This window comes from Onychomys torridus, chromosome 21, assembly GCF_903995425.1.
Source record: "Onychomys torridus chromosome 21, mOncTor1.1, whole genome shotgun sequence".
Taxonomy (NCBI): Eukaryota; Metazoa; Chordata; class Mammalia; order Rodentia; family Cricetidae; genus Onychomys; species Onychomys torridus.
Genome location: NC_050463.1, coordinates 4362330 through 4375137, shown reverse-complemented (window position 1 = coordinate 4375137; position 12808 = coordinate 4362330). Strand labels below are relative to the sequence as shown.

Sequence of the window (12808 nt, the reverse complement as noted above, 5' to 3'; positions counted from 1 at the left end):
ATAATCCAATTAAAAACGGGGCAAGAAGTAAACAGAGAATTCTCAAAAGAAGAACCTCAAGTGGCTGAAAGACATTTAAGGAATTGCTCAACCTCCTTAGTCATCAGGGAGATGCAAATCAAAATAAATTGGAGATACCATTTTATACTTGTCAAAAACACTGATAACAGCTTACGTTGGAGAGGATGTGGAGTAAGGAGAACACTCTTCCACTGCTGGTGGGAGTGCAAACTTCTACAGCCACTTTGGAAATCAGTATGGTTGTTTCTCAGAAAATTGGGAATCAACCTCCCTCAAGACCCAGCAATATCAGTTTTAGGCATATACCCCAAGGGTGCTCAATCATTCAGCTATGTTTATAGCAGCATTATTCATAATAGCCAGAACCTGGAAACAGTCTAGATATCCCTAAACTGAAGAATGGGTAAAGAAAATGTGGTGGTACATTTACAGAATGGAGTATTACTCAGCTGTAAAAAAACAATGACATCATGAAATTTGCAGGCAAATGGATGGAACTAGAAAAAAATCATCCTGAGTTAGGTAACCTAGACTCAGAAAGACAAACATGGTATGTACTCACTCATATGTGGATATTAGATGTAAAGCAGAGGATAATCAGGCTATAATCCACAGCCCCAGACAAGCTAGGTAACAAGGAGGACCCTAAGGGGGATGCATGGATCGTCCTGGGGAAATAGATGAGATCTCCTGGGTAAACTGGGGGCAGGGAGATGGGGTGTAGAGGAGAGGAGATGGAGGATGTGAACATGAGTGAATGAGGAGGTTGAGTTGGGAGAGGAACGGAGAGGGAGAGCGATAAAGGAGATATGTTGATAGAAGAAGCCATTATGGGGTTAAGGAGAAACCTGGTGCCAGGGAAATTCCCAGGAATCTACAAGGATGACCCCTGCTAAGACTCCTAGCAATAGTGGAGAGGGTGCCTGAACTGGACTTCTCCTGTGATCAGATTGGTGATTACCCTAATTGTCATCACAGAACCTTCACTAATGGAAGTAGATGCAGAGATCATCAGCCAAGCACTGTGCTGAATTCTGGGTGTCCATTCAAAGAGAGGAAGGAGGGATTATATAAGCAACTGGGATGGGGGTGAGGGTGGGATGGAGGGGTGGGGTGGGGTGTGGAGATCAGGGAAACCCATAGCAATAGATGACCCCAGCTCATGGGAGCACACAAATTCTGGACCAACAGGTGGGTAGCTTGCATGGGATAGAACTAGGCCCTCTGCATGTGGGTGACTGTTATGTGGCTTGGTCTGTTTGTGGGTCCCCTGACAGTGGGACCAGGATCTGTCCCTGGTGCATGAGCTGGCTTTTTGGTGCCCATTCCCTGTGGTGGGATGCCTTACTCAGCCTTCATGCAGGGGGGAGGGGCTTGGTCCTGCCTCAACTTGATGTGTCAGGTTTGTTGACTCCCCACAGGAGGCTTTCTTTACTCTTTCTGAGGAGTGGATGGGGGTGGGGAGAGGGGGAGGGAGGGGACTCTGTTGTTGGTATGTAAAATGAATTTTAAAAAAGAAAGAAAAGAACAGTGTAGGGGGACTTTTCAGTACAGGCACAAGTTCTACTGCAATGCCAATCTCTGCAGGTCTGAGACAACTCTGTGCCTGTGGTAGATGCCAGGCCTGGGAAGCACACTGGGCTTTGTCCCTTCACAACACTCTGTTTCTAAGCGAGATGCTCCTGTCACTCAGGAGTCACTAGCCAATCAGGGCCTTCAGGTGGACAGAGAGTCAGAATGGGGCGAGCGTTTACCGTTCGCCCTGCTGCAGACATCAGAAGCCCAGGCCTGAGGGAATCTCTTGTTCCGTGAGCTGCGCTGTGACTCGCTGCCGGGAGCTGTGAGGAGAGCGGCTGAGCTCGGAATCCGCCATGGTGAGTGAGGGGCCGCCTTTCCCTAGCGGGGAGGCGCCGTGGGAGCCGGTGTGGGGTCCTCCCGGGGCTGTGGGAACCGGCAGCTGGACTTGGGGCCGGGGGTAATTCCAAGGTTGGTCCCTGAGGTCCCTGCAAGTCCTGGACAGAAGCGGGACCTCTGAATGATTTGGCTTTGCGGGATACGCCGTGCGCAGAGCATGGGGAGCTGTAGCCTTTGTGTGGGAACATCCTTGGCGCTGCACTGCGCAGGGCGTCGCATGCTGTGCTTTTCTGTCTCCCGGGAAAGCCGATCTGCAAACTCTCAGAGCCCTGGTCTCTCTAGTGTCTTCTAGAAGTTCTGCACTTGGCACTGAACATTCAGGTGTAGATCAGTCTGCAGTTAATTCTGTGCAGGGCGTAAAGTCTGTGTCATTAATACATTTACATGTAGATCCAGGGTGGTCCAGTCATTTGTATCAGTAAGGCCAGACTTACTGGGTTTCCTGGCCTCGTGCGTCAAAATTGACTCTATATTAATTGTGGGTTTTTTTTTTTTGGTTGTTTTTTTGTTGTTTTTTTTTTTTTTTTTTTTTTTTTCTTTTTTTGTTTTGAGATAGGGTTTCTCTGTTTAGCCCTTGCTGTCTTGGAACTCACCTTGCTGGCCTCGAACTCAGAGATCCTCCTTGTGTTGATCTCTTTATTCTGTCACAGACAGTACAGTCTTTTTTTTTTTTTTTTTTTTAACGATAGGGTTTCTCTGTGTAGCTCTAGCTGGAACTTACTTTTTAGTCCACGCTGGCCTTAAATTCACAGAGATCCACCTCCCTCTACCTCCCAAATTCTGGGTTTACAGGTGTGTGCCGCCACCACTTCCTCGTTCAGTACAATCTTTTTTGCAGTTGCGTTCAATGTTTGAATGTCACTGATTTGAATGTTCAAAGTTTGGTGTCACTGATTGTGTGTTGTATTTATTCAGTCATGTGTTGATCAATTTTTCATTCATGATGACATTTTCTCATCCAATTTCTGATGGTAGCAAAAATTGTTAGACTTTTTATTGAACTTTTGCCGTATCTATGGCTCAAATTCTGTATTGTCATGATATAATATTGACATGATAGACAAGATGACAGCAAACCACATGGTTGTTTTCTACTCAAGGTTAGCCCCGCTCCCTGTTAAGAAAACCCATCCTCCAGCAGGCACAGTTCCCAGTGGGATCCCCACCTTTCCTGGTTAAATGTGCACTGTTACACCCTTTCCTTAAAAAGACTCTTTAATTAGGTTTGCATGTATATAGAAGGAGATGGTGTCTGTGTCCTAGGCAGGTAGGCGCCATGCAGCTAGGGAACAGAGGAAGCATCCCATGACCCCAAGCAGAGATAGCTGAGTCCATCCACGTGTGTCACCAACTGACTGTAACTGTTGAAGTCAGTTGTTGTCATCCAGGTCTTTCACCTTCTCTCAGTCCCCAACACAAGATGTTGCTTGGCCCCATTTCCTCCCAATTGAGTTGGTCTGGGCTGTGATCAGACAGTTTGTGACTCTCCATGTTTGCTGGACTGAAGTCTTTTGGGTTCATTTTTAAAAAATAGTTAAGTGGTGGTGTTGCATGCTTTTAACCCTAGCACTTGGGATGCAGAGGCAGGCAGTTCTCTGAGTTTGAGGTCAGCCTGGTACATAGAGGGAGTTCCAAGGCATCCAGGCCTACAGGATAGCCAGTAGCTTTTTGTGTAGTTACAGTAGTAGGTAATACCTTCCCTGTATCCATCTTTCTTAGTTCCCTGGTCCAGGCCTAAGGCCAGTGTGGATTGGAGCATGACATTATATTCATATCAAATGTAAGACTCAGGAGGAGGTAGAAGGACAGAGAGTAGAAAGCTTTAGGAGCAAATGGAACATAATTTTCATGGTTCCATAGTCCAGAGACAGTCCATTTGGCATCATCTTTGGCTTTTATTTTCTTGCCCTGGTATGGTGGGATCATGATGTATGGCAGCTCTCTTCACTGCCATATTAGTGGAGATAATCACCTGTTAGGGTCCTTTACAGGGTAGTTCCACTGTCCCATTGGCTACTCGCTTGACTCAGGCAGTATCATTGGACTGAAACAAGGGGAAACTCTTGGTGGAGTCAGAGGTCAGCTGAGTGTCTAGACTAGTCCAGTGAATAGCCTTTATGGAGGACTGGAGTTCCTACAGTGACTTGAGAAAGTAATAATTAGACTGTTCTGCAAACTGTTGTTCTCTGAGCCTGGGAAGCAGTGGGGATGCTTTTCAAATATAATCTCATAGTTGGGTAAATCCCTCCTTGCGTGGGGGGCAGCTGGCAGAAGCAACCAAAGTCAGGAGGCCTGTCCATTTTTCAGTAGACTATGAGAGTTTTGTTAAAGGTTTTTATCTATCTATCTATCTATCTATCTATCTATCTATCTATTTATTTAAATTCAAGCCATGTTTATTCTTTTTTCCTGGCCAGAATTCTGAGGTCTGTATGCACAATGAAATTTTCAATCTATGTGTAAGGCTTTGGCTATTAATTGAGTGATATTTGGCTATGAAATCCAGGCCATTGTTGGACACCATTGCTAGGAGGAGCCCAAATCATGGGACCAGTTCCTGGAGGAGCTTTTAAAGCTACTACTTGAGTTGTTTTAGTTCAGGTGGGAAACAGTTTTATCAACCAGGAAGGGGTAGCTATAAAAACTAGCAAGTATGGTTATCCTCCCTGGGCAGGGTGGATCTTGGTGAAGTCATTTTCCCCAGAGATCTTGGGGGTCTTCCTCTGTCATTTGGACACTTTCCTTGATAAGGGCTCTCTGTTTTGGATTCACTTGAGCACAAACCTGGCATCTGGCTGAGACATCCCTTGCTAAGCTGTCCAGTCTAGGTATAATATACCTTTTTTTTCTGAGCAAGTCAGAAAGTTTTGTGAACCCCACATGAGTAGGCTGGTGAAGGTCAGTTACCAACAGTCCAGTCAGTTGTTTTTTGGGAGAAGGATCCTTCCCTCTGGTGTCCTCCATCATCCTGTGGTTTTCAACTATTTTTATCCCATGAGATCTAAGAGTGTAAAGGGTCATGGTGTGTTATCAAAGCATCCATTGCCTCCCCTGGTTTTAGCCAGATTATGAGTAGGCCCCACTGGTTTTAAGCAGAATTTCAAGAGGCCACACTGGTTTGGTTGGCATCCAGGTCAGAAGCCCAGCAGTGTAGAACAGCAATTTGTAGGAGAGGCTAAATAAATAGCTTCTAGTAGGGCCAAGATTTCTCAGTGTTTTCCCCCCTCAGGGGTGAGAACCCCTCTTTCTCTGTAGATCAATCTCTGCACATGCCTGACAGTATAAGCATAGTGAATGTCTGTGTATATGGTGGAAAACTTCCTTTTCCCCACCTGAAACACGTGGTAAGATTGATCAGTTCTGTTCTCTGTGCTGAGGTACCTGGTGTGGGTCTCAATTTTTTTCAGTTAATGGAACTGCTACAGCTCCCACATCCTTGATTTCATCTTCATCTCTTGACAGTCATAGCTGAGCACCTGTGTCATCGTGCAAGAGGGTAGCTGAGTTTATGGTGGTGAGTTTCTCAAAATAGACTGGAGGATGTGTCAGAGGTAGGGCCTGGTACTGGGTCTCATAGCATCAGACAGCCTGTGTTTTGATGCTCCTCAGAGTTGGGCCTCAACCATGTTGTGTTTTGTGTGGGTATAAGATCTTGTTGCAGAGTTAACTTGTTTTGTTTGCTTTCAACCAATTAACATCAGCCTCCATTCCTCCTAGACAGATAGACCAAACCTGTGGCTACAGGGTCCAGTCATTTGTACATGTATATCAGAGGACATTTCCATGCCCAAAATTTGGGTTAATATTCCTTTTGTCTTGTGTTTCATGGGGAAAAAAAAAACAGCTGAAAAGGTTTAGATCCTTCTGGAAATTCTATAGCTGGAGCAGAAATCATAGCTGCTTTTAGTGCCTTAAATGGCTTTTGTTAAATCTCAGTCCATATTAGGGGCTCAGTGCCCCCTTTTGTGCTGGTGTATAGAAGCCTTGCCATTTCCAGAAACATTGGTATCCAGAGGCATCAATATCCAGATGCAACTAGGAACTCTTGAACCTGTTTCTTAGTCTTCTGAGTTGGGATCTGAAGGATGGCACCAATGCTATTCTGAGACAGGTTTATTTGCCTCCCCTCAGCTGGTAACCAAGATAGGCAGGCTTCGGTTAATTTGAGCTTTCTTAGCCAATGGTTTGTAGCCCAAGGTCTTTAACTCTTGCAGTAATCCTCAGTGGCCCTTTACAATCTGTTTTCCTGGGAAACCTCTGGAGGAAGAGCAGGAACTCGACATTAAGTGTCTTTAACTCCTGGGGAAACCTGTTCCAGGTTAGTTGCCCACTGTAACCTGTCCATTTAAAAGCAAAGATGGGTTGACTCACCTCTAAATTGGAGGCTGAGGAATGGATCTTTCAGATCTAAGACTGTGTATACCTGTTCCTCTGGAAGAACCAGACTCATGAGAATTAGAGGTCCTGGGTTTATTCACAGGCAGGAGAGGCACATTCCAGTGTGGCTGGCGGGCATCAGGACGCCTGTCTCTTCAAGCCAAGTAATATGGACTTCAGTTTCCCCTTTTGTTTTCAGGGTCATTTGTATTATTTATCTTTTGATTGGAGGCATAACTTTCAGCTAGGAGATATTTTTTTGACAGAGGGTAAGATAACACAATTTTGCTTGGGTAAGTTAACTTTTCTCATTGTCAGAGAAGGTGAAGGGGGCTTGCAGTTCACTCAAAAGTTCTTGTCTTTATCAGATTGTTGTTGTTGTTAAACACCTTTTTGAACTACCTCCAGCAACAGGGAGCTACTTACACCTTTAATTTTTTTTCAACTTTTATAATATTTTTTCAAATACCCTGGTTGACAAAGGACATCTTTTTTAACATCTCTCTTTAATATTTCCAAAAAGTGTCTAGTGAAATGGTGTCTTTTTAATAAATGTTTCATAGATGGGAATATCTGTTCTTTCTTGGCTGCATTGCCCAGCCCAGGCATAGTGTTTTTACTTTTTTTTGAGAGATTGGTGAGTTTTACAGATCAGTCATTGATAAGGAGACAGAAACCGTGAAAGAGAAAGTAGTGGAACTTTTTTTCTTTTCCTTGGCGAGAGCCCAGGACAACTTTACCCCTTTTCAGGACTGCTTAGAGCAGGCACAAAGTAGAGAGAATGCTTACCTGGGGAACTATTTACCCCTACCCTGTGTGCATTTGCTTAGATGGCAGGGGAACTGGGACCTGGAGGAGAAGCCCAGCAGCTCAGTGTGAGGAGGAGTCAAGCAACCAAAGAAGCAAGTGCTTCTGCTCCCAGAGTAGGACAGGTGCAGGGTTTCTTCACCCCTCCCAGGTGACCTGGCAGAGCCAAAAGGATTCAGGTCCCCAACGGGAGGGAACACAGCTTTCCAGCTGGATGGAGCAGGGTTTCACAGCAGAGAAAACCACTAGTCAATGCAGGGAAACAAAAGTGATAGAAACACATAGGAAGACTTACAGAGACCCAGATACAGAGAGTGACAGAGGCACAAGAAAAACAACTAGGATGGCCATCACGCTGTCATACACCTGAGCAAACGGGTCCAGTAACATGTCAAATGTTCCTCAACAGTCTATTAGAAGCCATATCTGACCTCTTTTATATGTTCAAAGAGAAAGCACCTCCACAAGATTTAACCTCCAGAGGTGACAGAACAAGCGACTTTCTAATTTGTGTCCTTTTGGGGGTGGAGGGGTCAGTCCTCTCTGAGGCATTTGGCAGTAATTGATCAAAGGGTGCTCAGGTGTGGTGGTTTAAATAGGAATGGCCCCCATAGACCCGTGTGTTTGAATGCTTTGTCCATAGAGAGTGGCACTATTAGGAGGTGTGGCCTTGTTGAAGGGAAGTGTGTCACTGTGGAAGCAGGCATTGAGGTCTCATATGTTCAAGCTAGGCCTAGTGTATCTTCATCTTCTTCTGCTGACAGTTAATCAAGATGTACTACTTTCAGATCCTTCTCTAGCACCATGTCTTCCTGCATGCTGCCATACTTTTCCCCATGACCATAAAGGACTAAACATCTGAAGTTTAACCTAACCTATAAATAGAAAATGTTTTCCTTTATAAGAGTTGCCATGGACAATATTAAATATAGACACTAAGTTACAGTATACCTGGACAAACCCACTTGTAAATGCACCAGCATACTACTGTTACTTTACCTAAGCAGATATAAATGGCTGGTTTTTAAGAATTTAAAAATTTCTATGAGGCGGTGATGTCACACACCTTTAATCCCAGCATTTAGGAGGCAGAGGCAGGTGGATCTCTGTGAGTTTGAAGCCAGCCTGGTCTAAATAGTGAGTTCCAGGACAGGCTCCAAAACTATACTACCCTGCCTTGAAAAACAAAAACAAAAACAAAACAAAAAAAGAAAAGAAAAGAAAAAGAAAAAAAAAAGAAAATTTAAAAGAAAATAAAGTTGTCATGGTCATGGAATCTCTCTTCACAGTAATAAAATCCTAGGTCACCTGAAGACCTCAATATCTCTGCTTGCCCACCCCCTTGTATCCCCTAATCATCCCCAATTTCTCTGGTTTTCCAAACATGAATGCTTTAACGCAGCAGTCAGTACTTTCTTTTCTTAAAAATTATTGTTTGATGATATGTGTATGGGAGTTTTTCCTGCATTTATGACCATGTATTATCTGCATGTCTGCAGTTTGAGAATGCCAGAAGAGGGCTTTGAATCCTTTGGAACTGGAGTTACTGATCATCAAGTCTCCACTAGGTTGCAAAGAATCAAAACCTGGATCCTCTAAAAGAGCTACCAGTGATCTTTACCCACTGGGCTGTCTGTGAAGCGCCAGAGATCTGAAGAACAAATTAGGTCATGGTACTATACACATTATTTATTCTCAAAACTGAAGGCCTGACAGTAATGTTCCCTGTAAAGTCAGCTCCTCCCAAGTCCATTTTTTCCCCTAGTTTTCTGTTGATACTGTTTTAGGCATGCTTTAATGCTGTGGGTTGTCAAGCACATTATCACCTCAGGGCCTTTGCACCTTGTTGCACAAATCCAAAATGGTCTTATAATAAAAACCCAGAGCCAGATATTGGGGTAAATGCTGAAAGATCAGAGAGACGAAGGAACAAGCCACAGCCACTTCTCACCTCGCCAACTTCACTAATCCTGTGACTGAATCCTCTGACTAAGTTGAAAGGTCTCTAGTTCCTGTCTCCTCACGCCTTATATGCCTTTTTTTCCACCCAGCCATTTTACTTCCTGTCTCAACCTTCCTAGTGCTAGAATTAATGATGTGTGTGCTTCCCAAATACTGGGGTTAAACGTGTGTGCCACCACTGCCTGGCTCTGTTTCTTTCCTAGACTGGATCAATCTCATGTAGCTCAATGTGGTCTTGAACTCACAGAGATCCAGATGCAGCTTTGCCTCCCGAGTTCTAGGATTAAAGGTGTGTGTTACCACTGCCTGACATCTATGTTTAACTCTGTGGCTAGCTCTGTCCCCTGATCTTCAGGCAAGCTTTATTTCTTAGATTACAAGTATCACCACATTTTCCCTGAAGTAAAAGGTATAAGTACAGTATAAGAAAAACTATATATAATAAGTACAATAAGTATATACAATAAATACAGTCAAGAATTACATTAACAATGTCGAATCCATTAACATTTGACAAATTCGGAGAAAATACTCCATTATTGATATCACAAAATTTGTAGGCAAATGGATGAAACTAGAAAATATTATCCTAAGTGAGGTAACCCAGACTCAGAAGGACAAACATGGTATGTACTCACTCATAAGTGGATACTAGATGTAAAGCAAAGGATAACCAGACTACAACCCACAACTCCAGAGAAGCTAGCTAACAAGAAGGATGCATACGTTTCCCAGTGAAAGAGAAATAGATGAGATCTACATGAGCAAAATGGGGATGAGGTGGTGTAATGGAGGGCAAGGAATGGGGGATGAGAACATAAGGGAATGGAAGGTTTGAACTGGAACAGGGACAGAGTGGGAGAACAAGGAAAGAGATATGACGATGAATGAAAACATGGGAATAGGGAGAAACACAGTGCTAGGAAAGTTCCCAGGAACCCACAAGGGTGACCCCACCTTAGACTACTAGCAATAGTCAAGAGGGTGCCTGAACTGGCCTATTTCAATAATCAGATTAGTAAATACCCTAACTGTCATCATAGAGCCCTCATCCAGTAACTGATGGAAGCAGATGCAGAGATCCGTGGCTGGGCACTAGGCTGAGCTCCAGGAGTCCAATTGATGAAAGAGAGGAGGGATTCTATGAGCAAGGGACATTGAGATCATGATGGGAAAATGTACAGAGATGGCCAACCAAACTAGTGGAAATGCATGAACTGTGGACGAATAGCTGTGGAGCCCCCATGGTGCTGGATTAGGCCCTCTGGATAGGCAAGACAGTTGTTTAGCTTGAACTGTTTAGGGGGCCCCCAGGCAGTGGGATCAGGATCTGTTCCTGGTGAATGAGCTGGTTTTTTAGAGCCCAGTACCTATGATAGCGCACCGTGCACAGCTTTGGTGCAGGGAGGAGGGGCTTGGACCTGCCTCAACTGAATGTACCAGGCTCTGCTCACTCCCCATGGGAGACCTTGCCTTGGAGGAGGTGAGAATGGGGGCATGAATTGAGGGGGAAAGGCTGAAGGGTGGGAGGAGGGAGGTGAGGGGGATCTGTGGTTGGTATGTAAAATGAATAGAAAATTTCTTAATTAAAAAAAAAAGAAAAAAGAAACCACTCCATTATTTATCCTATTTTGGTGAGTCCAAAGTGTACCTAATTCACTTTCTATCCTAACTTGTATTACCAACCAAAAACTATCTTTTGATGTCTTTCAAACTTACACATTTTACACTTCTTTAGTGAGTTTCTTTTTTGAATTTGTTAACAAGGAAAACTATAACTACCTAGACTTTAACTCCCTAAGAAACTCGAGGGGGAAATAATATTACCTAAGTGAACAGGAAGTACAAACAAACTGCTTCCAAAACATGTGAGAAATGACAGAAACAGCTGGCTTCCTGGATAGTCACCTAAGGTTCCTCTGCAACATTGGGGCATCCATCTTTGAACTACAGGCCTAGCATATCTGACAGACACATCTGTGAAGCAAGATTTTCTAAAGGGCCTTCCTACCTTGTCTTGGAAAAGTTCTGTACTCCTTTCTTTTGTTTCCTGCTTGTCCATTTGGACAGCATACTGTCAGCAGTTGATGTAAGGGCACTTTTGCCCAGTGGCTAACTTTTGCCACAAAGAAAGTAAATTCCATATGGAGTTTCTTCAATGCCCATCATCTTCTCTGAAGTAGATTGCTTCTGCCAGGAGCAGACATGTCTCATTGTCATAAAAAAAGGATCTATGCTATTAAAACATCTTAAATGCCATATTCTGCTGATCTCTGAAGTATTTAAAGACTATCTAAAATATCTGTTTGACCTTGAAAACATACCTAACATGACTAAAAGTTCTATTGTAATAGGTAACTAACTACTAACCTGCATTTCTTTATTATCCTAAATAGCTGGTAATAACTTTCAAGGACTAGAAAATTACATTACATTATTAAATGAGATGTATAGGTACAATACCTTGAACAAGAGTAGAAATAGACACGTGCCCATGCTTTCCCACGGAGGCTGACTATTTTCTCCAAGTGAAGAGTAAGCAGCTCTGACCACCCTGGAGGGGAAGCAGGGTTTCTTCTGATCACAGTGATGAGGCCCTCTCCTCTAGGAGTCCTGCCCAGCCCAGCAAGGCCCCAGCCATGTCAACCAAGAAACAGAAAGACATGGAGAGGCGTGCCAAGCGCCCAAGGGTTGATCAGAATCTCCCATCAGATGACTTCCAGAACCCAGATGCAATCACCCCCACAAACAATCCAGCAGTTGATACCAGTGAGATGGGCAGCTGTTCCTCAGGACCAGACGTGCAAGAGGCCAGGGAGCCTGTTCAGAAGAGGATACCGGATTTCAAAGGTGACGTTACTCGGAACCTTCTGGCAAAGAGGAAGCAGTTTGAAAAGGATATATATGCCTCTTTCAGTGGCCTGAATGAAAACCTCCAGAGTATTTTCAAAACCCAACAGAAGTCAAGGCAGGAGCTTCACTCCATGCACTCCCAGATGTTTGAGTCTCTGTATCACAAGTGGCTGGATGAGGTGGGGAGAGCAAGGGAGCAAGAAGAACACCTTACTCTTATAGCTCAGCAGCAGGTGAAGATTTTACAGAAAGCCATAGAGGATCATGAAACGAGGATTGAAAACGCTAAAGATTTATGTGGCACATTTTTGAAGAAAGCCAAGGACTTGAGTGGATATCGCAAAGCTTTTATTGGTGGTGAAGAAAGAAATCTCCAAGGCACAGGACAGAGTTATCATGGAAACTCAAGAGCAAGATGTGTCTGTTGTTGAAACGTACCTTCAATCCCTGGTCCTTGACCACTCTGAAGAAACCATGTGAAGCTCACGTAGAGGACGCACAGGGAGCATTAGCCGTGCTAAGAGGCCCTTAGTAGCAGTCAGTGCAGCTCCTCTCTCTTTACTTTCTTTGCTTGTTAGAAATATGACTGAGACCTGTTAACCATTAAGTGAACCCCCAATAGTTCTGTGGGTAGCAACAGTTAAGAGTGGGTCCTCCAGCCCCTGACAGCAAGGGAGAGACTTTCTCCCCAGCACTGGCAGTTACATTTTGCAAGAAAATGTCATTTGATTTTACAACTGGCTTCTTTGGTTCCCTGTCACTTCCCTAAAGTGAATGTTACCTTTCTTATTTCAGGAAGAAATAAATAACGGTGGGATCCATTTTTCTGTGCATGCTTTCATTTATCCAGGAGGGCACAGAGCCAATTCCATTG

At 44.0% G+C, this 12808-nt stretch overlaps 2 protein-coding genes across 3 annotated transcripts in view; both read left to right on the top strand.

Annotated features, from left to right (window-relative positions):
* Positions 1-1758: 1758 nt before the first annotated feature.
* LOC118571885 (zinc finger protein 431-like) overlaps positions 1759-12808 on the top strand; it is a 47591-nt gene continuing 36541 nt past the window's right edge. For both annotated transcript variants that reach the window (XM_036171221.1, XM_036171216.1), the window contains exon 1: positions 1759-1895. In XM_036171221.1, coding sequence (XP_036027114.1) covers positions 1893-1895 — 3 coding nt within the window. In that variant the 5' untranslated portion in view covers positions 1759-1892. The remainder of the gene's footprint in view (positions 1896-12808) is intronic.
* LOC118571886 (X-linked lymphocyte-regulated protein 5C-like) lies at positions 11721-12365 on the top strand. Its single transcript, XM_036171222.1, has one exon. The coding sequence runs from the start codon at positions 11721-11723 to the stop codon at positions 12363-12365; it is 645 nt and encodes a 214-aa protein (XP_036027115.1).

Excerpts from the sequence above, each read along its gene's own strand:
- LOC118571886 (XM_036171222.1), top strand. The coding sequence starts at position 11,721 with ATGTCAACCAAGAAACAGAAAGACATGGAGAGGCGTGCCAAGCGCCCA.